General features: G+C 51.5%; 1 protein-coding gene across 1 annotated transcript; it reads left to right on the plus strand.

The window, feature by feature from the left end:
* The first annotated feature begins 208 nt into the window (after positions 1–208).
* Positions 209–25,981, plus strand: LOC144325042 (2-acylglycerol O-acyltransferase 3-like). The gene is made up of 8 exons (XM_077916726.1): positions 209–1,050; positions 1,779–1,874; positions 3,177–3,284; positions 8,174–8,244; positions 8,410–8,614; positions 10,194–10,365; positions 23,724–23,926; positions 24,464–25,981. Exons 2-8 carry the CDS (start codon positions 1,808–1,810, stop codon positions 24,616–24,618), a joined length of 981 nt encoding a protein of 326 aa, XP_077772852.1. The 5' UTR covers positions 209–1,050; positions 1,779–1,807; the 3' UTR covers positions 24,619–25,981.
* The last annotated feature ends 896 nt before the right edge of the window (positions 25,982–26,877 follow it).

Consider the following 26,877-nt stretch of genomic DNA (forward strand, 5'->3'; position numbering starts at 1 on the left):
GACAGAGGACGAGATGGTTGGATAGTGTTTTCGAGGTTACCAGCATGGGTTTGACCAAACTGCGGGAGGCAGTGGAGGACAGAGGTGCCTGGCGTGCTCTGGTCCATGGGGTCACGAAGAGTCGGACACGACTAAACGACTAAACAACAACAAAAATTGAAAATGAAAAAATGAAAAAGAGGAACCTTTGGCCCAGCTTGGGCTCGAACCCGCGATCTTGAGATTAAGAGTTTCCTGCCATACCCTCCAAGTGTCTTGATTTTCCAGGGACAGTCCCAGAATTCCGAAGGCCCTCCAGGCACCTGATGTTTATTTGTGGATTTTAATTGTGGGTGTTCATGTTTTCATTGGATTGTTTTGATTTTTTGATATATATATATATTTTGTAAACCAGTGTTTTACCTTCCTAATGTGCCATTAGATTATAAACTACGTCTTACACAACCAAAAATAATATTGGGCTCTGATACATCAGTATAGAAAGGGATGATCTACAAGGACGTCTTGCTGGAGGTGCCAAAATGAGAATGCCTCTTTGAAGCGTCTGCTTATGCAATGTCTGATGCTTACAGATTTCTGGAGGAAAGTATTGGGATGTATAAATGCTAATTTGTAGAGAGGCTGCCCTGCCCTGAGGCAGGAAGCAGTGTCATTGCCAGGAAAAGGTTTGCATAATTTCTACCTCTGCCCCCGCCAGGCTCAGGTCAGCTTGGACCTCACTGCCCTGCCTGGCAGGAGGAGGAGGAGGAGGGGCAACCTTTTAACTGCACCCAACACCCCCACCCACAGGGTGCTTCAGAAACCCTGGTGATTTCTCACCCTGTCTTTCCTCCAGGGGCACCTAAAGGCCATCAGGAAGAGCTGCGCTTGGTCCCTTTGAAAGGGAGGCAGCTGCAGCTGCGGATCCTCAGAGCACTCTTCACCTGCTCAGAGGCACTCTTTCTTCCCCAGAGCTACAGTGCCACCAAAGCTGTGATTCCTGCCTTGCAAGGGGTTGGGCTGGATGACCCCTGGGGGTCCCTTCCAACTATACCGCTTTATGGTTCTACCGTTAAGTCCCACTGATTTTGAAATGCGTCTGTTGTTTTGAAAACGGCTCTTCCCTGCTTTTTATGGCATTTTATGCTGCTCTGAGCCCGGCTTTGGCTGGGGAGGGGGGGGAATAAATAAAATTTCATGAGGATGATGATAATGATGATCTCCTAGAGCGCAGCTTCCTCCGTGGTTTGGAGAAGGGAGGCAGGCAGATGGGGCAATCGATCCTGGCACCCCAACCTTTGTCTTGTGGGCCAAGAGGGCGGGGCGGCCCTGGGATGAGGGCCAAGGGGAGGGAGCCGAGGGCCAGCAAGGCAGGTGCCAGGCAGGGCTGGGAGTCAAAAGAAAAGAATCTGACATGCCCTGTCTCCTTTCGGAGGAGGAGAGCTCAGCCAGGTCCCCTTTGCCTCACCTGGGTGCCAGCAGCATCCTTATTGCCAACTCACCTGGCTACCAAAGTGCAGGTGGCAGAGAGAGACTTGTGCATTGCAGCCGCGGGCAGGACAACATCCTCTCCTGGACAAGTGAGCCTCTTTCCTCCTCCTCCTTCCGCCCCACATGCTGCCCCCTTCCTGAGGGCACGGCTGAAGGGGAGCAGCTGGGCTTTGGGATGCAGGTCAGAGGCCACCTGTGCTGAACACACCTGCGTCTTCCCCCTTCTGCCAAGGCAGGGGCCCCTCCTGGCTGGAGTCCTGCTGCAGATCCCCCCCACAACCCCCCCCTGTGGATTTCCTCCCCCCCAGGATCTCTTCCTGCGACCCAGGGTCAGAAGATGGCTCTGAAGAAACACCTGGAGGCCCTTAGCGTCTTCCAGTGGGTCCTCACCTTCTTCTTCTTTGGTAAGTTGGGAGCTGGGGTGGGAGGGAGGGAGGGGCAGGGGGTGCTCAGGGAAGAGGGGCAGCATGGCCTCTTTCTCTTCCTGGGGCCATGGCCCTTGGGAGGTCCTCTGGCAGGCCAGGCCCCTGTAATAAAAGGAAAACTGCCCTTTTCCCATTATGGGGGACACAAGAGCCCTTAGAGAGTCCTTTGCAGGTTCTCCATCAGTCGGAGAAAAGAACAGAGGCCAAGCAGAGAATATTGAGAAGCAAAGCAGCTAGTCTGATCTTTATTGAACTCTTGCAACAGGGTGCTACCCTCACACACAGGAAAGGAGGACCCTGAACCAAGGTGTGCCCGCCTTTATATAGACATTTTAAATTGGCCGCCCTGGAGTCCAAGACCACCCCCAGAAACTTCATACCTACATCACAGAAGGGGTGTAGCTCAAGACCACCCCCCAGATACATCATGCCTACATCGCAGAAAGGGCGGTCTACAGCAGAAATCTGAGTGCGTTGTTTACCTCCTGACTGGCAGGTCACCTGTTAATGCTCACTTGATTGGATACCCTGGGGAGCCGGGCCAGTCTGTTGTAATGATAAATACTCAGTTCCTGAGCCAAGTCACAGGCTCACCCTATTCATACACAGACATACCCTTAAGACAGGATTTGTGAAGGAAAAGACAATGAGGAGGCTTTTCCATTTTCCTTCGACCTTGCAGAGAAATCGTTTGGTCAGTTTGGGGGTCAAAATGGTTTCCGGGCTGTTTTCCTGTGCAGCTTCAGAAATGTGGTTTATATATTTATGTACATGTTTACTAGGTACATTTATGGACATTTATTATATATTTGACACCCTATTTTTTTTTATTTCACCCCCCTCCCCCAAAAGCCAAGCCCCCTCTTCTTTTCAAAGCAGCTTTGGGCCAGGTGAGTCTGGACTAGGGAGTCAGCACTGCATGGGGTTGGGCTAGATGACCCTGGGGTGCCCCTTCCAACCTAAAATATTCTTCTTGGTTTAGGGGGGCTTCAGATCACATCCTCGGGGGTCTCGTGAAATTGGGGTTGTGGTCCAAGGCAGGGCCTCTGAATCCCAGTGAGGGGGGAGCGCTGCTCTTGCGCCCAGACTCTGCTTGTGGGTAGTGTTGGACGATTGATATATCATCCACAACCAGTTTGATGTACACATTGTGATATTGCTTTCATTTTTTAAAAAAATAAATTTATTTGGTTTTACAAATCAGAATTTGGCAATCACATATGCAGCATACAACATAAAAACAAGATTCCACAGAATCTCCTTCCCTCCCCCCCCCCCCAGGTCCCTTCTTCTCCGTTCCCCTGGTCTACCTGCTCTTCACCTCCTTCTGGCCTATCAGCGTCCTGTATTTTGCCTGGTGGATCTTCGACTGGGATACGCCACAGAGAGGTGAGTTCGATTCCCCCCAACCAGGGCCGGATTGGGGTTTGATGAGGCCCTAAGCTACTGAAGGTGATGGGGCCCTTTATATGTCCAGCTGTCCTTTGTCCACAACAAATTGTCACTGTTTTTTGAGTTGAATATATGCTATAAGGTAATTGACGGACCTAATAAGTATCTCAAGCCATGCAACCAGTCCATGCAGATCGTAAGGTAAAGGTAAAGGGACCCCTGACCGTTAGGGCCAGTCGTGGCTGACTCTGGGGTTGCGGCGCTCATCTCGCTTTATTGGCCAAGGGAGCCAGCATACAGCTTCCGGGTCATGTGGCCAGCAGGACTAAGCCACTTCTGGCGAACCAGAGCAGCGCACGGAAACGCCGTTTACCTTCCCGCCGGAGCGGTACCTATTTATGTACTTGCCCTTTGACGTGCTTTTGAACTGCTAGGTGGGCTGGAGCAGGGACCGAGCAATGGGAGCTCACCCCGTTGTGGGGATTCGAACCGCCGACCTTCTGATCGGCAAGTCCTAGGCTCAGTGGTTGAACCCACAGCGCCACCCGCGTCCCAGATGCAGATCGTAGGTACCCCATATATAGAAATGAGCAAACCAGGGATAATTAAGGGAACAGGCTAGCAGGTGGGGCCCATGACTTACATCACAGGAGCCTACACAACACAAAACACTGTTGCTGTAGGTAGGCTTTATTTTATTTGTTTTTTATCTTATATTTCAGAAATGTACATCCAGGGTTTTTTCCTTTATTTTTTTGGGGGGCCCCCAAGGGACTGGGGCCCTAAACTATAGCCTGTTTAGCTTATAGGTAAATCCGGCACTGCCCCCAACCCTACCCGGAGGGCAGGTGCAAGGCGCCTCTCCTTGTCTGAGAAGGGTGCTGAGCCCCACACCCAGACCCACACAGCTGGAGCTGCTGCCTCACCCTGCCCCTCTTCCTCCAACTCACCCCCTTCCCCTGGGGCAGCTTGCGACCATCCCAAACCCGTTTTCCTCACTGCTATTTACTGTTTTCTATTTTCCAAGACAGCCTCCAATAGATGACACAATGGCAGAAGTCATTTCATTTCTCTCTCTCTCTCTCTATGGAGGGCAGAAAAATCAGCTGCATTTATTTATGCAAACTAAATATGACATAATAGGCATCACTGAAACCTGGTGGGATAAGTCCCACGATTAGAGTGTAATAATGGAGGGATACAATCTATTTCAGAGAAACAGACCAGACAAGAAAGGAGGAGGAGTGGCGTTATATGTCAGGGATGTGTATACCTGTGAAGAGATCCAAGATTTAGAACATCAAAGCCAAAGTGAGAGCATTTGGGTCAAAATTAAGGGAGAGAAGAATAACAGAGACCTCATTGTGGGAGTTTACTATAGATCCCCAAGCCAAACGGAGGACATAGATGATGCCTTCCTGGAACAGATGGCCAAGCATGCAAAAGGAAGGGAGACAGTAGTAATGGGGGACTTCAATTACCCGGATATTTGTTGGATGTCAAACTCAGCCAAGAGCATAAGGTCAAACAGATTCCTCACTGGCCTTGCAGACAACTTCATTGTCCAGAAAGTGGGAGAAGCAACAAGAGGAACAGCCATTTTAGATCTGGTCCCAACCAATGTTGATGACCTGGTTAGTGGGGTAGAAGTGGAAGGATCATTAGGCGCGAGTGATCATGCTCTTCTGAAGTTTACTATACAGCGGAAAGGAGCAGCCAAGCATACTAGGACTCAATTTCTCGACTTTAAGAAAGCCGACTTCATAAAACTTAGGGAAGTGCTGGGTGAGATCCCATGGACAGTAATGCTAAAAGGAAAGGGAGTTCATGATGGCTGGGAGTTTGTTAAGAGGGAGATAGTAAAAGCACAACTTCAGGCAATACCAATGAGACGGAAACATGGAAGGTGCCTAAAGAAGCCAGGGTGGCTATCTAAAGAACTTTTAACTGAGTTAAGATTAAAAAAGGATGTGTACAAAAAATGGAAAAGGGGGGAAACAACCAAAGAGGAATTCAAACAAATAGCCAGCACATGTAGACACAAAGTCAGAAAAGCTAAACCACAGAATGAACTCAGGCTTGCTAGAGAGGTTAAAAGCAACAAAAAAGGCTTTTATGGGTATGTCCGGAGCAAAAGGAACAACAAAGAAACAGTGGGGTCACTCAGAGGAGAAGATGGTGAAATGCAAACAGGGGACACAGAAAGGGCTGAACTCCTCAATGCCTTCTTTGCCTCGGTCTTCTCTGATAAAGAAAACAATGCCCGACCTGAAGAATTTGGAGCAAATGATTCAGCAGAGGAAACACAGCCCAGAATAACTGAGGAGATAGTACAAGAATACTTGGCTAGTCTAGATGTATTCAAGTCTCCAGGGCCAGATGAACTGCATCCAAGAGTATTAAAAGAACTGGCAGATGTGATCTCAGAACCACTGGCAGTCATCTTTGAGAATTCCTGGAGAACAGGCGAAGTCCCGGCAGTTTGGAGGAGGGCAAATGTTGTCCCTATTTTCAAAAAGGGGGAAAGAGAGGACCCAAATAATTATCGCCCAGTCAGTCTGACATCAATACCAGGGAAGATTCTGGAGCAGATCATTAAGCAAACAGTCTATGAGCACCTAGAAAGGAATGCTGTGATCACCAATAGTCAGCATGGATTTCTGAAAAATAAGTCATGTCAGACTAACCTGATCTCGTTTTTTGACAGAATTACAAGCCTGGTAGATGAAGGGAATGCAGTGGATGTAGCCTACCTTGATTTCAGCAAGGCATTCGACAAGGTGCCCCATGATATTCTTGTAAAGAAGCTGGTAAAATGCGGTCTTGACTATGCTACCACTCAGTGGATTTGTAACTGGCTGACTGACCGAACCCAAAGGGTGCTCATCAATGGTTCCTCTTCATCCTGGAGAAGAGTGACTAGTGGGGTGCCACAGGGTTCTGTCTTGGGCCCGGTCTTATTCAACATCTTTATCAACGACTTGGATGATGGACTCAAGGGCATCCTGATCAAATTTGCAGATGACACCAAACTGGGAGGGGTGGCTAACACCCCAGAGGACAGGATCACACTTCAAAACGACCTTGACAGATTAGAGAACTGGGCCAAAACAAACAAGATGAATTTTAACAGGGAGAAATGTAAAGTATTGCACTTGGGCAAAAAAAATGAGAGGCACAAATACAAGATGGGTGACACCTGGCTTGAGAGCAGTACATGTGAAAAGGATCTAGGAGTCTTGGTTGACCACAAACTTGACATGAGCCAACAGTGTGACGCGGCAGCTAAAAAAGCCAATGCAATTCTGGGCTGCATCAAGAGGAGTATAGCATCTAGATCAAGGGAAGTAATAGTGCCACTGTATTCTGCTCTGGTCGGACCTCACCTGGAGTCCTGTGTCCAGTTCTGGGCACCACAGTTCGAGAAGGACACTGACAAACTGGAACGTGTCCAGAGGAGGGCAACCAAAATGGTCAAAGGCCTGGAAACGATGCCTTATGAGGAACGGCTAAGGGAGCTGGGCATGTTTAGCCTGGAGAAGAGGAGGTTAAGGGGTGATATGATAGCCATGTTCAAATATATAAAAGGAGGTCATGTAGAGGAGGGAGAAAGGTTGTTTTTTGCTGCTCCTGAGAAGCGGACACGGAGCAATGGATCCAAACTACAAGAAAGAAGATTCCACCTAAACATTCGGAAGAACCTCCTGACAGTAAGAGCTGTTCGACAGTGGAATTTGCTGCCAAGGAGTGTGGTGGAGTCTCCTTCTTTGGAGGTCTTTAAGCAGAGGCTTGACAACCAGATGTCAGGAGTGCGCTGATGGTGTTTCTCATGGAACTTGGAAGTGTCAGGCATAGCCCTATTGGCTTTAGCCCAAACGTAGCAGAGTTTTCCTGCACAGCGAAGAAGCTAGTTGCGGCAGTAATGACTAGTCAGCTAGACTCAGAATAACTATTTACAGGATTTATTAAAAAGGAAAAAATAAAACCAGCAGAGTTTCTGCATACAAATTAAAGCAAAATAAATCCTCTCTTTCTCTCTCTCTCAAAACCATACACAGCACTTCTACTCCAACTCCTAACACACCTCACATCACACTGTGCTAGCAATCCCCAGATAACAGAGTTGAGTGCTGGTCGTTAACCAATCAGAGTAAGTAGTTTCTAGGTCAAGCAGACCTGGGCTTTCTGCCAAGAGTAAATTGACACTGCCTTGAGTTAATTGTGTGAAGCCAGAATCTGTAAGTTTCCCATGAGAATCAATTAACAGAAACTGAACAGTTTCCTGCTTGGCAGGGGGTTGGACTCGATGGCCCTTGTGGTCTATTCCAACTCTATGATTCTATGGTTCTATTTATTTATCATTATTTATTAAATTTTGCTATAAAAACACACACAAAATCCTGTAATTGACATGAATCAAAAGAACCCTCCCCAAAATATAACATGGAATCAGAGTTGGAAGGGACCCCAAGGATCATCTTGCTCCTCATTATTGATTGATTGATTGATTGATTGATTGATTATAATTTTATTTATACCCTGCCCATCTGGCTGGGCTGCCCCAGCCACTCTGGGCGGCTTCCAACACAATAATAATAAAACATCAAGTATTAATAGTAACAATCAGATCCTACATAAAAAGTCAGAATAACTTTGAAATAACATACCAAGTAAAGCCATATGCAATAATCCATTAGAATCCAATAATAAACAGTAAAATTAAGCATCAGTAAGTCATAACTAAATAAATGAATTTTTAAGCAGAGGTCGGGTGGTCACCTGCCAGGGATTCCTCAGCTGTGATTCCTGCATTACAGGGGGTTGGGCTGGATGACCCCGGGGGGTCCCCTTCCAACCCCACAATTCTCTGACTCTTGCCTTCGCAGGTGGGCGCCGCAGTGACTGGGTGAGGCGCTGGAGAGTCTGGGAGCTCCACCGGGATTATTTCCCCATCAAGGTATGAGAAGGGGGCTGGCAGGGTCTCTGGAACCCCTGGAGACCAGATCACAGAGAAGGAGGATGTGGTGGCTGTCAAAGGCTGCTGGCCATGGAATCTGCGCACTGCCTCTGACATTCATGTGGGGGTCCAAGTGCCAAAGGACTTGCCCCTCTTGCCTTGCAGCTGGTGAAGACGGCCGAGCTGCCCCCGACGCGGAACTACATCCTGGGCTCCCACCCCCACGGGATGATCTGCACGGGGGCCTTTTCCGCCTTCTGCACTGAGGCCACGGGCTTCTCCCGCACCTTCCCTGGCCTCCGCCCCAGCCTGGCCACCCTCGCAGGGCACTTCCACATGCCCGTCTTCCGGGAGTACCTGATGAGCTCAGGTGAGGCCAACAGAGAGAGGAATGGTTGGGGGGTGGGGAAGTGGGGAAGTGGGGTGGTCCCTCCCCTAAGGACCATCTTCAAGAACCCTGCCTGGCCCATCAAATGGGAGGAACCACCCCAGACTCAGGAATGCCCTCCCAGAGCCGCTGGGAATAGAATTCCCCAGCAAGAATGGCTGTTTTTCCTTCCATTCTTCATTCCTATGCAAATGAAAAGGGGCGTTTGTTTGTGCAAATGATGATGGTGATGATGATGATGATGATGATGATGATTATTTATACCCCGCCCATCTGGCTGAGTTTTCCCAGCCACTCTGGGTGGCTTCCAACAGAATATTAAAGACACGATAAAACACCAAACATTAAAAACTTCCCTAAACAGGGCACCCTTCAGATGTCTCCTAAAAGTCAGATACCGTAGATTCTGGCATATGAGACGACTTTTTAATCCTGGGAAATTCCCCCAAAAGTCAGAGGTCGTTTTATATGCTGGGTATGGGTTCGCTGGGCAGTGGCAGCGAGTGGCAGGCTCTGCGCCGGGAGTAAGCTGCCCAGCAATGCTAAGCTCGCTTTGCTGGGCGGCTTCCTCCTGGTGTGGTGTGGAGCCTGCCACCCACTGTTGCTGCCCAGCAAAGCTGCCCCATATAAGACTGGGCCTATAAGTCAACCCCCCGAATTGGCAGCTGCCCAGTCGCCTAATACGCCATAATCTACGGTAATTGTTTTTCTCTTTGACATCTGATGGGAGGTCGTTCCACAGGGCGGGCGCCACTGCTGAGAAGGCCCTCTGCCCTTAGCTTCACTTCTCGTAGGGAGGGAACCGCCAGAAGGCCCTCGGAGCTGGACCTCAGTATCCAGGCAGAACGATGGGGGTGGAGAAGCTCCTTCAGGTCTACTGGGCCTTTGAGGCCGTTTAGGGCTTTCAAGGTCAGCACCAACACTTTGAATTGTGCTCAGAAACGTACTAGGAGCCAATGTAGGTCTTTCAAGACCAGTGTTACTTGGTCTCCCAGTCACCAGTCTGGCTGCCGCATTCTGCATTAGTTGTAGTTTCCAGGTCACTTTCTAAGGTAGACCCACATAGAGCACATTGAAGTAGTCCTGGTGGGAGATAACCAGAGCATGCGCCACTCTGGCGAGACAGTCTGTGGGCAGGGAGGGTCTCATCCTGCGTACCAGGTGGAGCTGGTAGACAGCTGCCATGGACACAGAATTGACCTGCGCCTCCATGGACAGTTGTGAGTCCAAAATGACTCCCTGGCTGCGCACCTGTTCCTTCAGGGGCACAGTTGTCCTATTCAGGCCAGGGAGTCCCCCCACACCCGCCCGTCTCCCGTCCCCCGAAACAGTACTTCTGTCTTGTCAGGATTCAGCCTCAATCGGTTAGCCACCGTCTCTCCTCCAACCACTTCCAGACACGCTGATCCTTTGCCAGCAACCCTGTTGCCCTTTAACCGACTCACAGAATTTCAGAGTTGGAGGAGAATCGCGAGGGTCCTCTAGTCCAACCCTCTGCAAAGCAGGGAACCCCTGGAGATGTTTCACACTCACAAGCACCTTTGCTTTCTCCCACTTCCAGGGGTGGTCCCGGTCAACAAAAGGTCCCTTGACTTCCTCCTGAGTGGCCCCCCCGGGTACGCGGTGGTCATCGTGGTGGGGGGCGCGTCCGAGATGCTGGACACCGTCCCCGGAGAGCATCGCATCCACCTTCAAAGGAGGAAGGGCTACGTGCGCCTGGCGCTGCAACATGGGTAGGGGCACCAAGGGGGCAAGCGGGGGTCCGGGGGGCGTGTTGGGTGCAGGTCAGCAATATCTCGGGCCTAGTGAGCACGGCAGTGCTTCCCAGCGGATTTTGCCCCAATGAGCAATTGCGAGGACTGAAGATCCCTGCCCTTCCTTGCTGTGAAATTTTTTATTACATTTCCCCTCCGTTTTCAGCTTTACTAAGCCTGTCTGGACACTCTGACATACATTTTGGAAACGTATGTGTCAGGGGTTCAGGAGCAGAGGGACAGGAGAGGGAGGAAGTAGAGACCGAGGGAGAGGAATCTGAGGGAGAAGTCAGCGAGGGTAGCCATCCGAGGTCTCTAAGTCTCTCCAGTGAATCAGAGGATTCACAGAAAGGGGCCCCAGTGGTCAGAGTAAGGGGGTTGCCAGAGGGAACACCCCAGGAAGGAGGGGCCAGAGGGGACTCAGAGAGCAGCAGCTGGAAATCGGGACCAACTTTCCCACCGGAGAGCAGTAAGGGGGAGGAGTCCCAAACATCGGCAGCAGGCAGCCTTCCGTCAGCGGAAGGACATGAGTCAGGGTTAGCCACGCCTGCATCAGAGAGCGAGGTAACGGTCAAAAGGAAGGTCAGGGGCAGCGCGCGCGCGCCAAGTTCAAATGTACAGGAGGGGGGCGCAATGGGCAGTCCGGAGAGAGAGCCGGGTCCCAAAGCCCGCCGGAGAGAAGGGGAGGAGTCCGAAGGGTCCGCTTCCGAGGCATCCCGGAAAGAAGGCACCCAGGGGGGTAGTAGGACCCAGAGGAGGAAGGAGAAACGTAGAAGGTGGAGTAAGGCTAGAGTCTTAAGCTGGTGTACAGGGGGCGGAGACTCAGACGAGGCTTCGCTGGTCTAGGGTTTAGACGTAGAGACGCACGCTAGTGTTTGGAAATGGAAACTAAATGCCAATAAAGACTTCTGTACAGTTCTAATGGCTAGCGTTGGTCTTCTGTGAGCTGAGACCGGGAGGCAGTCTCTGACAGTAAGCCTCGTCTCAAGTTATCATCGGTTTTCTTCGCCTCAAGCATCGCTAAGGAAGCGAGGCAGGGAGGGTGGAAGACTGGTGCCTGGCGAGCTCACAAGAGTCAGGCAAGATGACTACAGAACAGAAAATAGCTTCCCTGCAAGAAGCGGTGACGCTACTCAACGCTGAAATAATCGCATCCAGGAAGAGAGAGGAAGAAGCGGCAGCTGCATGCAGAGATCTTCAAGCCAGGTTGGAAGGGCTTGTAAAGCAGGGGATCCCAGCACCCAGGTCCGAGGGGATCGGTTTGGGGAAGAGAGGAGGCAGCATTGTATCTCATTTTGATGGGAATTTGCAGCAGTACCCCAATTTCCGAGCAGATGTGCTGTTTGCGCTGCAGCTGCTGGAAAGAGACTTTAGAGATGAGCGGGAAAAAGTGGGGTTCATTTTGTCTCATTTGCATGGGGACGCGAAAGCATGGCTGCGCAATCTGTGGAGGGATAATGATCCAGCGCTCCAAAGCGCAGATGCATTCATTAAGGCGATGGACTCCTGTTTCTTATCCAAAATAGACCTGGACATTGCCCGGAGGGACATATTTGGGCTAAGACAAGGGAAAGCCAGCGTAAGGCAGTATCATTCCCGGTTTTTTGCATTGGTCAACGCGCTGAATTGGGATAAGGATTCTCCGCCGGTTAGAGACCTTTTTTGGGAGGGTCTGAATGCACAGATCAAGGATGAGATGGCAAGGGGAGAGAGACCCACCACCACTCAGCAAGTTGTTGAAAGAGCGTTGTCTATTGGGGTGAGGCAGGAAGAACGTCCGTGGAGCAAAGAAGAAGGGCGTTGGGGACGTTCACCAGCGAGAGTGCCCTCCCTCTTGCCCAGAGAGGCAGCGCGTGCGCAGTCCACGCCTCCACAGGGAGGGGGCGAGGAGCAGATGGAGATTGGCGGTGCTAGGGCTCACTCAGCTACCAGAGCCTTAACGCCGGGAGCAGTAAAATCGAAGCTGCCTAGAAGGAACAGGAAGTGTTATATATGTGAGAGTGCAGAGCACATGGCGAAAGAGTGTCCCCAGAGGAGTTTCAAGCACACTGCAGCTTCAGTGACAGTATTGGAAACAACTCAGCAGAGAGCACCACAGCAGGGAAACGACCAGGTCTGGCTGGAAGAGGAGGCACTGGGGCCCAGCCAGACGAGTCAGTGAGGAAGTCCCCAGAGATTTTGCAGCCCACAGACCCCCTCCCGCCCAAGCCAGTGGTGCAGCTAACCGCATCGCTTCAGCTGCCCAATGGACTCACCTTAGAAGTGCCTATTACAATTGACTCTGGCAGTAACGCAGACTTTATAGGATTGGAGTTCATTCAACAACACAACGTAGCATTACTGCCAGCCACACTGCCCCTGAAGGTTGTCACGGTGGATGGCAGGGAACTGCTAGGGGGGCAGGTGGTGCAGCAGACGCCGCCTATGGTGATGCAAATTGGGAATCACCGGGAAGTCATCAGTTTCAATGTCACCCAGCTGTCCGACACGCCTATAGTATTAGGCATGAGTTGGCTGCACAGGCACAGCCCAGCATTGGCGTGGTACCAGCGCCACCTGACTTTTGGCTCCTCCTACTGTGCAGAACACTGCATTATACCCAGCCCGGAAGGGGAAGAGGAGGACCCGCAGTTGCAGCTGGGCACGCTGCAAGCAGTACCCCACAAGTATGCGGAGTTTTTGGAGGTATTCTGCGAGAAGGAGGCGGACAAGCTACCCCCTCACAGACCCTATGATTGCAAGATTGACCTCCTGCCGGGGGCGACGCTGCCAACTGGGAAACTGTACTCCATGTCTGAGGATGAACTGCAAGAACTCAGGGAGTTCATAGATCACAATTTGAAGCGTGGGTTCATCCGGGAGTCGAAAGCGGTGGGAGGCAGTCCCGTATTCTTTGTGAAGAAGCGGGATACGCCCCAAAAAAGACTGGTGGTGGACTTCAGAATCTTGAATTCGAAAACCAAGCCCTCAGCTTTCCCCATGCCCAAGATAGACGACCTCCTCGCGACGGTGCGGAAAGGACGCGTTTTCACCAAGCTGGATCTACGTGGCGCGTACAACCTGATTCGCATGCGCGACGGAGACGAGTGGAAGACGGCCATGTTCACGCCACTGGGCACCTACGAATACAGAGTTATGCCCTTCGGATTACAAAATGGCTCTCACACTTTCCAAGCCTTTATGCATCACGTGCTGGCGGGGCTCCTTTACAAGAAGTGCGTATGCTTCCTGGACGACATCCTGATTTTTTCAGAATCGCGAGAGGCGCACGAGAGGGATGTCAGGGAAGTTCTGCAGAGACTGAAGGAGCACAGGCTGTACGCCAAACTGGAGAAGTGCCAGTTCGACGTGACGGAGGTGGATTTCCTGGGCTACAAGTTGTCGGACAAGGGGCTAGCCATGGACAGCGCCAAGGTTCGCGCAGTTTTGGACTGGAAGAGCCCACGCAATCGGAAGGAAGTCCAGCGGTTTGTCGGCTTTGCCAACTTTTACCGCAAGTTCATCAAGGGATTTGCCATGCAGACAGCGGCCATCACCGACACGCTCAGCTCCAAGAAGAAGAAATTCATCTGGACGGAGCAAGCGGAGCAGTCCTTTCAGAAGCTCAAGCGTCTCTTCGCGTCCGAAGAGCAGCTGCTGCATGTGAATCCCAGCAGACCCATGAGGGTGGAGACGGACGCCTCAGACAGAGCCGTGGGAGCTGTCCTGTTGCAACAAGACCAGCAGGGGGACTGGAGGCCGTGCGCCTTCTACTCGAGGAAGCTCAGCAAGTCGGAGCAGAATTACACTATCTGGGACAGGGAGTTGCTAGCCATACATGCAGCATTCAAGGCATGGCGGCACTTCCTCATCGGAGCCAGACATACAGTGCAGGTCCACACGGACCACAAGAATCTGGAGTACTGGCGCACGGCTAGGTTCCTCAACCAGAGACACATTAGATGGGCAGAGTTCTTCGCGGACTTCGACTTCAAGATAGAGTACATCCCAGGCGACAACAACGTGATGGCGGATGCATTGTCCAGAAAGCCGCAATACCTGGAGGAGGCGGCACCGTCGGCGGCCAAGCACATTTTCGCACCGGAAGCGTGGGCATGCGCGTCGGCAACCGTGGACCTGGACGCCGTACGTCGCGCGCTGCGGGAAGACCCCTTCGCACGGGCCAAGATGGAGGAGGTGCACAGGGGCACAGCGAGGGCCGACGAGTTCCAGATTCGCGATGGGTTGCTCCTCCACAAGGGAGCACTCTACGTGCCGGGAGATGACCTCCGCGCAAGGGTCCTGCAGCAGCTACACGACGCTCCCACCGCAGGGCACTTTGGCAAAGAAAAGACTGTCGAACTCGTAGCCAGAGACTTTTGGTGGCCCAAGATGCGGGGGGAAGTAGCGGATTACGTCTCGAGATGTGACACCTGCCAAAGGGCCAAGTCAGTTCACAGACCGCCGGCGGGATTGCTGGAACCGCTGCAGACACCGTCTGAACCGTGGGAGAGGGTGGCCCTGGACTTCGTCACGGATCTGCCCAGCTCGAGGGGAAAGACAGCAGTGCTAGTGGTGGTGGACATGTTTACTAAGATGGCACACTTCATTCCGTGTGCGAAGGTAGCCACGGCAGAGCAGACCGCCAAACTGTTCATAGACCACGTGTTCAAGGTCCACGGTCTGCCACGGTCTATTCTTTCCGACCGGGGGCGACAGTTCATCTCGAACTTCTGGCAGAAGCTGATGGGCATTCTGAACGTCAAAGTCAATTTGGCGTCGGCGAGACACCCGCAGACCAACGGACAAGCGGAGAGGGTCAACGCCATCATGCAGCAGTACCTGAGATGCTACGCCAATCAGCAGCCCACGACATGGGTGGACTACCTGCCACTCGCCGAGTTCGCTTACAACAATACGAAGCACGTGTCGACGGGGGTGACGCCGTTCTTCGCCAACAACGGGAGGCATCCCAGAACCTTCCCGGGTTTAGAGAGAGTGGGGGAGGGGGAGCCACAGGCAGCGGAAGCCTTAGCGTCAGAGTTGCAGGAAGTCCACGAACAGCTCAGGAGGCAGTTAGAACTAGCAAAGCACGCATACAAGGTGCAGGCCGACAGACACAGAAGAGTTGGGGAAGACATACAGGTGGGTGACTGGGTCTGGCTAGCAGCGCAAGCAGTGCCGACCAGATCGTTAGCTAAGAAGAAGCTAGGACATAAGCAGCTAGGACCTTACCAAGTCCAGGCGCAGGTCAATCCAGTGGCCTTCCGGTTGGCTCTTCCGGAGGGTTCCAGAATGCATCCGGTGTTCCATAGATCGGTGCTCACGCCCTACAAAGCACCTCATAGGTTTCAGGAGCCAGATACCGCACCAGACCAGAGCAGTGAAGGGCCCAGAGTGAGGGGGCCGCCTAGGAAGGGACACATCAATGAGGTCACAGAGATTTTGGACTCCAGATGGGGGGAAGAGGGAGTAGAATATTTCCTAGCCAGAGAGGGTACCCCGGCCAGTGCCAACAGCTGGGTACCGGACTATGCCTTGGAGGAACCGCTGCTCAAAGAGGAGTTTCATGCCCTCTTCCCGCACAGGCCCATGCCAGCAGAGTATTTCGATGACTGGCTTTTCACACCCACTCTTTCAGCCAGCACATTCCTGGGGTTCGACTCGGACGAGGAACAGGCACCAGTCCCCAGCTCTCAGGTGGGTTCGCCACCGGGGTCTGCCTCAGACCACTCGTATTGGTGGGACGATCAACCAGAGGAGCAGTGGCGCAGGAAGTGGCTGAGGGGTCCTTGGATGGGACCACCCGAAGAGGGGGAGAGGGGCGAGACGGACATGGACGTGTTGGGGGACAACGTGGGGTTCGAGCATGAAGACAGAGAGATGGAAGCAGAGGAGAGCGACGTTGACGAGTACATGGGGGATGAACTGTATCCGGCAAGCACCCCCGCGACGACGGAGCACCCAGTACCCGCACCGGAAGGAGGGGAGGGGGGAAGGGGGGGCTTCGAGGGGGGGATGGATGTCAGGGGTTCAGGAGCAGAGGGACAGGAGAGGGAGGAAGTAGAGACCGAGGGAGAGGAATCTGAGGGAGAAGTCAGCGAGGGTAGCCATCCGAGGTCTCTAAGTCTCTCCAGTGAATCAGAGGATTCACAGAAAGGGGCCCCAGTGGTCAGAGTAAGGGGGTTGCCAGAGGGAACACCCCAGGAAGGAGGGGCCAGAGGGGACTCAGAGAGCAGCAGCTGGAAATCGGGACCAACTTTCCCACCGGAGAGCAGTAAGGGGGAGGAGTCCCAAACATCGGCAGCAGGCAGCCTTCCGTCAGCGGAAGGACATGAGTCAGGGTTAGCCACGCCTGCATCAGAGAGCGAGGTAACGGTCAAAAGGAAGGTCAGGGGCAGCGCGCGCGCGCCAAGTTCAAATGTACAGGAGGGGGGCGCAATGGGCAGTCCGGAGAGAGAGCCGGGTCCCAAAGCCCGCCGGAGAGAAGGGGAGGAGTCCGAAGGGTCCGCTTCCGAGGCATCCCGGAAAGAAGGCACCCAGGGGGGTAGTAGGACCCAGAGGAGGAAGGAGAAACGTAGAAGGTGGAGTAAGGCTAGAGTCTTAAGCTGGTGTACAGGGGGCGGAGACTCAGACGAGGCTTCGCTGGTCTAGGGTTTAGACGTAGAGACGCACGCTAGTGTTTGGAAATGGAAACTAAATGCCAATAAAGACTTCTGTACAGTTCTAATGGCTAGCGTTGGTCTTCTGTGAGCTGAGACCGGGAGGCAGTCTCTGACAGTATGTCTAAATGTTTAGTTCTGGACTTGAACTGTCCAGACTCTGCCAACTTCAAACAGGGTTGATTGTCTTCCCAAACGGTGATGGGGAAGCAACACTCCCCACAGATCTCTTGGACCAAACACTTGTAGAACTCCAGTTCCCTACAAAGCTCTGACAACGCACTGAATTCAGCTTCTGTAGAGGAAAGCAAAATGAGACTTTGCTTTCGGGACTTCCACCCAACTAGAGATTCTCCAAACTCCTCAATCCAACCTTTGATCAGCTGTGCTGCATCTTCCTTGGATTTGAGACCATGGGTCCAGGTGTTCTGCGTAAAGTTATCCTGCATCGTCAGCAGAAACCTTGCACCTCCCAGACTCGCTTCCCTTACGGGACCCCACAAATCAATGTGAACCAATTCAAAGGGCTTTGTGGTTACCCTCTCCACCTTTGGATAACTGCACCCTTTTACTTTTGCCTGTCTGCAAGTTTCACAATTTATAGCACATCCACATTCCGTAATTTCACAACCTTTGGAGACCTCAGGCAGCACCTGTAGTTCTTCTAGGGAACCATGAGCTGTCCTTGCATGCCAAGCATGGGCACATGACACATGATTGGGAATTTTAGCACGCAGGGCTTGTGCTTTCTCAACCTTCCCCTCACCCTCCAGAGGTGTTTCAAGAACAAAGAGATCATTCTCCCCCCTTTTAACCTTGGCAAGTATCCTCCCTCCTTTGGAGATTGTGCAGACAGCATCCTCGAAACAAACCTTAAACCCCTTTTTTAACAAATAAGGCACAGACAAAAGACAGTGGTGCATCCCTGGGACGGTACAAAACTCCAACGTCTCCTGCAAAACAAACACATGCACATTTGCAACATTAGTTACATTCTTTTTCTGTCCATTTGCGAAGAGTACAGTTTTCCCAGCCGGAACTGCCTTGCAATTCCACATCTCGACAGCAGGGGTCTCTGGAATCAAATTGCAATTTGCTGCAGAGTCTATTACAAAACAAAGCTCTGAGCCTTTCTCACAGCTGTCCTCAAACAAAGCCAGACTGGCTGTGAGTTGATACGTCTCCTCACGTTGCTTGCCACGTCCACCTGACTCAGCCCCACGCCTGGCTGTTTTCCCAGGCTGGTTGCCATGGAAACCCGGCTGGTTCCCATGAAAAGTGTCCTTGAAACATTCCTGCCCAGCTGCCTTCGCTCTCTGTGGGCAGTCTCTTTTGAAATGATTGTGGGATCCACACACATAACACCGACGAGTGGAAAAAGCCTGAACAGAGCTCTCATCTGGCTTGGCCCCCCCCTGCAACCGGTGGAGCTGCCTGCGCCAGACCTGCCCTCCCTGAGGCGTCTCTCCTGTTCTTCAGTCAAGCTTCCCGTGACGTACGACAGAGTCAAATCTTGGGGACTCATCGACTCCAAAGTTAGACATAAATTGTCATAACTTTTGTCCAGAGAGCTGAGCAAAATATAAACCTTCAGCTCCTCTGAGAAGTTGACTTGCAACAGCCTCAACTCATTAAACACAGAGAGCATCTCAGTAACATGCTGCCTGATGTTCCCACCTGGACGCAGCTTCATCTCAAACAAGCGCCTGGTGGTGTGGATTTTTGCACCAGCCGTGGTCCTGTGGTGCACTCTCTCAAGAGCAGTATAAGCTTCATGCGCAGTGTCCAACCCCTCCACAAGGGGCAGCTGTGAACCCTCCAAACTGAGCACTATAGCTCCCAGGGCTTTCTGGTTTTTTCTCTGCGAAGCATGTGCGTTTGCAATATCTGCTGCCGAAGCTCCGACGGCTGGTGGGGGCAGTGGAGGCCCTAGAACCGCCTCCCACAAACCCTTGGCTACCAGCCAGGCCTTCAGCTTTCGACTCCATTCCGCCCAATTCTTTCCGTTTAATTTTTCGAAAGGCACGGCGAATGATTCATGGCTGTCCGCCATCTTCTTCCGTTCTCCCAAGGGGCCCCAAGCTGTACTCACAAATCACAAGCTCCTCCGGCTCCCATCTGTGGAGAAACGATTCCTTGCTGCTATCAGCTCCGCAGCTCTCTCTTGCCTCTTAGCAACAGGCAAAAATCTCACCGCCTCCTCTGCTTCAGACCGCAGACATCAAAGCCTTCCGGCAGCCTCCAGTGACAGCTTTACGATCGATAATTAGGCTACCCATAACCTGTAGAATTGATTGATTTGGCGTGACCCCCGCTAATTGGATTTACGGTCCCCAATTAGCTCTTTATAGCAGGTCCGGCACACTTCCTCTGCGCGACTCTGCTCCGTCTCCAGTCGCTCCAGTCACGCCTCAGCAGAGTTAACACAGCGGTAAAGCTGTCACTTAGCGTCCGACAAACACACAAAGCCCGGTTTGTCTATTTACAGTCCTTTATTTGACACTTCTCAGAAAAACTCCAGGACTTCTTGCAGCCATGACAAACTGCGTCCTTCTCCCTCAAAGACAGAGAGGAAGAGAGAAACTCCTCCCAGCTTCGAAAGCTGACGTCAGAATGTTGAGGCATCATGGGAACAACTTAACCTGTTAAGTTCCAAACCCCATATTCACTACCAACCCAGACCCTGATTTCCTGTCCCCAAGATTTGCCCAATCACTGTCAGTGCAGCATGTGAGCTGTGTGTCACCCTCAGCTGACAGTTTGAGGCAGAAATCTTTGGTATCCTGCAGATACCACAGCACTCTCTTGATGCCATTCCAGGCAGTCACACTGGCTTTGTAGCTTCCCTGCTGAGCAGATTTGTAGCAAATGCTATGTCTGGTCTGCTCCATTGGGAAACTCCCTAGAGCTGACTGAAAGATCTCAGTGTTTTCGAACTCAGAACATTCCCCGAGCTGACTGTCTTTCACATAGCTCGTTTCCATGGGTGTTCTGACCCCTGCACACTCAGCCATCTTGAACTTCTCAAGCAACTGTTCAATATTGCCGTTCTGACTGAGCAAGAAACTTCCGTGCTCGGTTCTATCTACCTGGACGCCTAGGTACACCTTCAACGGTCCTAGGTTCTTGAGTTTAAAATGCTTTTCAAGTTCATTGGCAAAACCTTGCACCTGTTTACCAGTCTTAGCCACATGTATGGTGTCATCAACAAACACCAACACTAGCTACTCTGTCTCTCCTGACCCCTTCAGGTTGTTGTTGTTGTTGTTGAGTCGTTTAGTCGTGTCCGCCTCTTTGTGACCCCCTGGACCAGAGCACGCCAGGCACTCCTGTCTTCCACTGCCTCCCGCAGTTTGGTCAAACTCATGCTGGTAGCTTCGAGAAGACTGTCCCACCATCTCGTCCTCTGTCGTCCCCTTCTCCTTGTGCCCTCCACCTTTCCCAACATCAGGGTCTTTTCCAGGGAGTCTTCTCTTCTCATGAGGTGGCCAAGGTCTTGGAGCCTCAGCTTCAGGATCTGTCCTTCCAGTGAGCACTCAGGGCTGATTTCCTTCAGAATGGAGAGGTTTGATCTTCTTGCAGTCCATGGGACTCTCAAGAGTCTCCTCCAGCCCCAGAATTCAAAAGCATCCATTCTTCAGTGATCAGCCTTCTTTATGGTCCAGCTCTCACTTCCATACATCACTACTGGGAAAATCATAGCTTTAACTAAACGGACCTTTGTTAGCAAAGTGATGTCTCTGCTTTTTAAGATGCTGTCTAGGTTTGTTATTGCTTTTCTCCCAATACCCCTTCAGGTACAGGCAGCTATCTGCAAGACTCTTCCGGAAACTCATACTTTCCAAAGTTTCATTCAGACACAAATTCCAGTTTCTGGCCGATTGCTTGAGGCCATAGATGGATTTGTGTAACTTCCACAGTACATCTGGCTTATTGCCCTTGAACCCTGGAGGAGGTAGCATGTACAGATCCTCCTTCAGATCCGAGTTCAAATAAGAATCATCCACATCAAAATGATGTACCTGACAACCCCTCTGGGCAGCAGCTGCTAGTAGCAAGCACAGTTTCACTCCTAGAAGTTGGAGCATACACTTCAGTGTAATGCAGCCCTTTTCTCTTAATGAAACCTCTAGCTACTAGCCTAGCTTTGTACTGTGGTGCTCCTGTCGCTATGGGTTTAAATTGAGCCAAACCAACCCACACGCTAGTGACTGAGAACCTTTTGGGCGGCTTCCCTTTCGTAGAGCGTTCAGAACGCCTTGGCACCACGTCAGATGCCCCCTCTCACCCTGAGGTACTGGGACCAGCACGTGTGTCCTTGTCCTCAGCAGACTCCCCCTCTGACTTACTGCGTCTTCTGAACTTAGCTGGACTGGTAGGAACTGGAGATGGCCATTCCTCTCCTGCTCCTGGTCAGGGACCTGATCCTCAGCAGGTTCAGTTACTAACTCTCCCTCTTCAGCAGAGTCAAGCAAACTCTGAGAGAATGTCAGGATTCCCATGGATGCCTGTCCACCCACTTTGCTCACAAAACTCAACACTCCTGCTGACTAGAACCTGTGACTGGTTGCCCTCTGGATAAGCGAATCTCCACCCCTTTGTCCCTGGCTCATTCCCACAAAATATCATTTTCTGGGACCTGGGGCCACCCTTCCTGCATTAGCTTTCGGCACAAGAACTAAAGCCTCACACCCAAACACACGAAAGAAATGTACCTTTGGTGTCTTACCATGCAAGAGAAAATAGGGTGCGCCCCCTACAACAGAGTTTTGCTTCTGCCCAGAAGTGTTGTGGTAAGCCTGAGTCGAAAAGCAACGCTTCCACCGCTTCCTGGAGCGTTTTGTTCCGCCTTTCTGCCACCCCATTTTCCTGTGGTGAGATAGAACCGTCAACCTGTGACGTATCCCTTTCTGGTGAAAGTAATTCTGAAACGTAGTGAACTCCCCACCGCTATCTGATTGGAAACTGCAAACCCTCAGTGAGAATTGGAGCTCCACTGCAGTGACCCACTCCCTCAGCATGGTGGCAGCTTCACCCTTGTCCTTCAGAGGTATCACCCAGCTGTTTCTGGAGTAATCATCTGTCAAGGTTAAAACATATTTAGCCCCGCCCAGACTTGCAACAGGCATAGAGCCACAAATATCTACATGAACCAACTCAAAAGGTTTCTTGGTTACCCTGTCAGACCTAGGATAACTGCTCATTTTTACCTTTGCCTTCTTGCATGCTCTGCAATCCAGGAACTTGGCACATGACTTCATTTTGCATCCCTCAGTGCACCCTGGTATTTTTCTCACATATCCCCAATTGCAGTGGGACATCCTCCTGTGTCACAAATGATGACACATATTGTGAGTGGGAACATTTGCACAGTGTGCCTGTGCTGACCCAGTGTTACCCTTACCTGCTTGAGATGTTTCCAGAATAGCCTGACATTCAATACTGAATGTTGTTCAGTGTTCCAGTCCCACCCCTGGAAACAGAGCATGCATTATTCTCAAAGCAAACCTTAAACCCATCTCTAACTAAAGACACAGACCATAGACAGCATTTCATCCCTAGGACCACAAATGCTTCCAGTTCAGCCTGCAAAAAAGGAACAAAAACAGAGCCAACAGTTGTCAGCTGTCTCTTGGATCCATCGGCAAGCGTGACTGTTTTTCCTTTGGAAACAGCTCTGCAGTTCTGCATTTGGCGACCATATGGCAGCAGATGATGACTGGTTCTGCTGTCAATTACCCAGCGCTGTACGTTGCTCTGGTTGCTGTCCTTCACTGTTGCTATGGAAACTGCCAAATGACGTGACGTTGCATCTCTCTCAGTTCCCCTGGGACCTTTCCTTGCGTTCCCACGCCGGGCCGTTCCCCTAATCTGGTTGCCCGGGGCAATGGCCTTGGAGGCATTCTGTGCAGCTTCCTTGGGACTGTTTACACAGGTGGGTCTCCGAGCCACAACAATAACGTCTCATAGCAAAAGCCTTCACGGTGTCCTCTTTCACTGCCCCCCCCCACTCTTGGAAGCAGGACTGCCCGGGCCAGCGTGCCCCTCTCTCTGCCGATGTTCCTCCTCATCGCATAGGCGACCCGAGACAAACTGCAACGTTAGGTCGGAAGGGGGCATGGCTTCTAGAGTTAGGCACAAATTGTCATAACTCTTGTCTAGTAAGCTCAGAAGAATGTGAACATTCAAATCTTCTGGAAAATTCACGTTTAACTGTCTCAGTCAGTATAACACAGCCACCATTTTTGTCACATGTTCTCTGATGCTGTCCCCCGGATGTAGCCTCAGCTCAAACAAACTTTTGGTGACATGGATCTTGGCTCCTGCTGTGGTTCTGTGATGGACCCTCTCAAGAGCCTGCCAAATCACCTGGGCGGCTGACTCCATAACCTGTGAGTTATGAGCCATAACTTTTTCTGTTGAATGTCTGTTTAGACTGCGAACAGCTGAAGTACTTTGGTGTCCAGCACTCTTCCGATGCGCCACTCTGCTCCTCCTGGCTTCAGCAGAGTATAACAGATAGCAAGTGTGTGTGTAGGAATCAGAGTCATGCAGAGAAACCCTCATACGCAGCTCCTTCTAATCTAAGAAGCGATTTATTGTACAGCACCAAAATAAATCAACGACCCCGGAGAGCGCAGCGACATTCTGTCTCTCCCTCTCTCAAAACAGAAAGTAAATTCTTCCTCCTCGCAGGGCTGACCTGGTGCCCGTTTACACCTTTGGGGAGAATGACATTTACCGACTGATCCGGTTCCCCGAGGGCAGCTTCGTTCACCGCCTCCAGCTCGGTTTCAAGCAGCTGATCGGCTTCGCCCCTTGTCTCTTCAGCGGGAGGGGCCTCTTCTCCAGCACCTCTTGGGGGCTCCTGCCCATGGCTGCCCCCCTCACGGTGGTGGGTAAGGACCCACAAGGCTCCTCATTCCTTCCTTAGCCTTCGCCTTGCACCCTAAAATCCCCCCAACTCACCAACCTGCTTGCAAAGAGCCATAAACTCTTCAGCATCGTACAAAACAGCATGTTCTGGTGCATCTCCCTTTTGCCCTCTCTTCGAACTGAATCGGAGACCTGTGGAGTTGAATGGGACCCCCAAGGGTCATCTAGCCCAACCCCTCTGCATTGCAGAAATCAAACGAGCCGCCTCGTTTTATGGGGCTTGCTACGGAGGGAGCTGCGATTGCGTGTGTGCGTGCACACACACACCGACTTCCTTCTCCCCTTCCTTGGAGGTTTCTAAGCAGAGGTTGGGTGGCCATTAATCAAGGGGTTGGGCTAAATGACCCTTGGGGTCCCCTCCATTCCTGCACTTAAGCCACCCCTGAAACCCAAGGCCAGGGTGCAAAGCTGCTGGGGTGGGGAGGCCCTGGCTGCCATGGGTGGGGGGCGAGGGGCAGAGCAGATCCCCCAACCACCCATGCTTCTTCTCCTTCCTGCAGTGGGGAAGCCTATCCCGGTCCCGCTCCGCCCGCGCCCCACCGAGGACGAGGTGAACAGCTTCCACGCTCTCTATGTCAAGGCCCTGAAGGAGCTCTTTGACGCCCATAAAGAATCCTGCGGCCTCCCGGCTTCCCAGCAGCTCCTCATCACCTAGAGGGACCCAGACTTGACCCGAAACAGCATCAGGGGACACAGGGTTGTGATGGGGGGAGACACGCGGGAGTCTTTGTTCCCCCATCCCCATATGCACACACTGTTTCCAATAAAAGGTGCCGTGCCTGATGTCTGATCTTGGGTCCTTGGTGCCTGAACCCCCTTTTTGTACTCGCCTGTGGAGCCCAAGGCTGGTTGTCTCATTCACACATGCATTATGAAGGCAAGGTCTGCAGGGCCCGGCAGCCAGAGAAGCAGGCCGTGGCCCTGTTAGAATACCTGCTCCATGATTGCAGTCATGGGATTGTTGTCTTTTACATGACGGTGTAAATTACGGGGGGGCACATCTTTAAATTTAAATATTACAAATATTATGTCTGAATGTATCCTTTCAACTTGACAGCTCAGGGAAGTTCCCTAGCTTTAAAATAATATAAAATCATCTCCTTTCCCATTTTCCTCCATTCCAAAGCCATTTTCCCCTTGCAAAAGGACTCCAGGAAGTTCTCAGAGGTGACAATTGCTGGGCTCATTGTTAGCCAAGGGAAGCCAAATCTCATCACCTGACTCGCCTCAGGCTCCAGACATGCAAAGGAACATCTATTGTACTTTTGGGTGGTGGGCACTTAAGACATATTTGTCTATGCTAATCTTATATCTGAGTCTTTCCCCGCCATGTCTGCTTATGCTAATCTTGTACCAAGGATTTGCCTGGACATGTTTGCCAAGGTTAACCCCTCCCCTTTTGTGACATGCCAGTGGTGCAGCAATGATGCTGTACGAACTGTATTCTGGGATATGGTGGGAAAGTTTTAAAAGTCTTTTCTTTGTCACCCCATCCTCAGGTTTCAAAATTTGCTCTTTGAAACTACTGCGCAATAAACTTTGGTCTACAGCTATTTGCTCCGGTTGGCTGGACTCCTTCCTTTCTTCCGCAGGGACCCGTGGGCTCTGCCCGATGAGCTGGGGGACTGAGCAGCCTCGCACCCAGATTTTTCCTTAACAGGGGCCCTGCTCTTTGGCCAGGAAAAAGAGGGAGGGTAAGCTGGGCTTACTGATAACCTAGCAGTTCGAAAGCACGTCAAAGTGCAAGTAGATAAATAGGTACAGCTCCGGCATGAAGGTAAACGGCGTTTCCGTGCGCTGCTCTGGTTCGCCAGAAGCAGCTTAGTCATGCTGGCCACATGACCCGGAAGCTGTACGCCGGCTCCCTCGGCCAATAAAGCGAGATGAGTGCTGCAACCCCAGAGTCGGCCACGACTGGACCTCATGGTCAGGGGTCCCTTTACCTTTAAGCTGGGCTTGGGGATCTGTTTTCCCAAGGGGCTCGAGGACCCTTCTCTGACTGCAGGAGCAACGCAGGACATGCCTGGGTCGGGTGGAGGAAGGGCAGGGGGGGTGCCAGGAGTCTCAGGACAAAGGGGGATGGGAGAGAGGGCCGTGGTTCAGCATCCCCCTTTGCCCACCCATCGTGTGCACTCTGTGCATGCCCCAAGGCAACTCCCAGTTTGCACCCTGGTTTGAGTGGAAATCTGGGTACTGTTATTCCCAGAGGTCCTCATGCAGGTCAGAGAAATAAATGCCAGCAAAAAGCGGCTGTTCAGCCCCATCGTCCTTTCATGGTTGCCAAGGTGACTTGAAATCTGGGTATCCCTGCTTGCAGTGCACCAGTCAGGATAAATCAAGTGACCAGGTATAGGAAAGCAAGAAGGAGCTATTAAGCCTTGTCTTTATTGTTGCAATAAGGTTTCATCCTCTAAGCCAGGAAAGAATAAGCCCCAAAGGCATGTAACTCCTTTTAGAAGTTACATTTTCCCCCTACAATTCATTTCAGAGAAGCTTCATTCAAACTTCATGCCCTGCCATAAAACAGGTGGAGTGACAGACAGACCTTTGAGTCCATGACCTGTCAGCTGTCAGTCAAGGTGTCAGTGTATTGCCTGCCTTTTCCTCTCGGAGCAAATATTTTACATCCCTTTTGGCATTACAGTTATGTCAGCTCAATTCTGCTCATCCAGTCTCTTGTGCCAATATTGTGAGTATACAGTATGATTTTCTGTCTGTCCTTTATCAGGTCTTGTGTTGCCCATTGACAGCTGAGAGGAAAAGGTCCGAGTAGGTGCTCTTCTGCTTCTGGGATCATGGCCACTCCTGCTCTGCCCAGCACTGCGGCTCAGAAACACTTTATTTATGCTTTTGTATTTCTTGTTTTACCCTCCTATACAAAATAAAACAGTTTGTTTGGATATTTACAGTGTTT

The sequence above is a fragment of the Podarcis muralis genome, chromosome 13 (assembly GCF_964188315.1).
Source record: "Podarcis muralis chromosome 13, rPodMur119.hap1.1, whole genome shotgun sequence".
NCBI lineage: Eukaryota > Metazoa > Chordata > Lepidosauria > Squamata > Lacertidae > Podarcis > Podarcis muralis.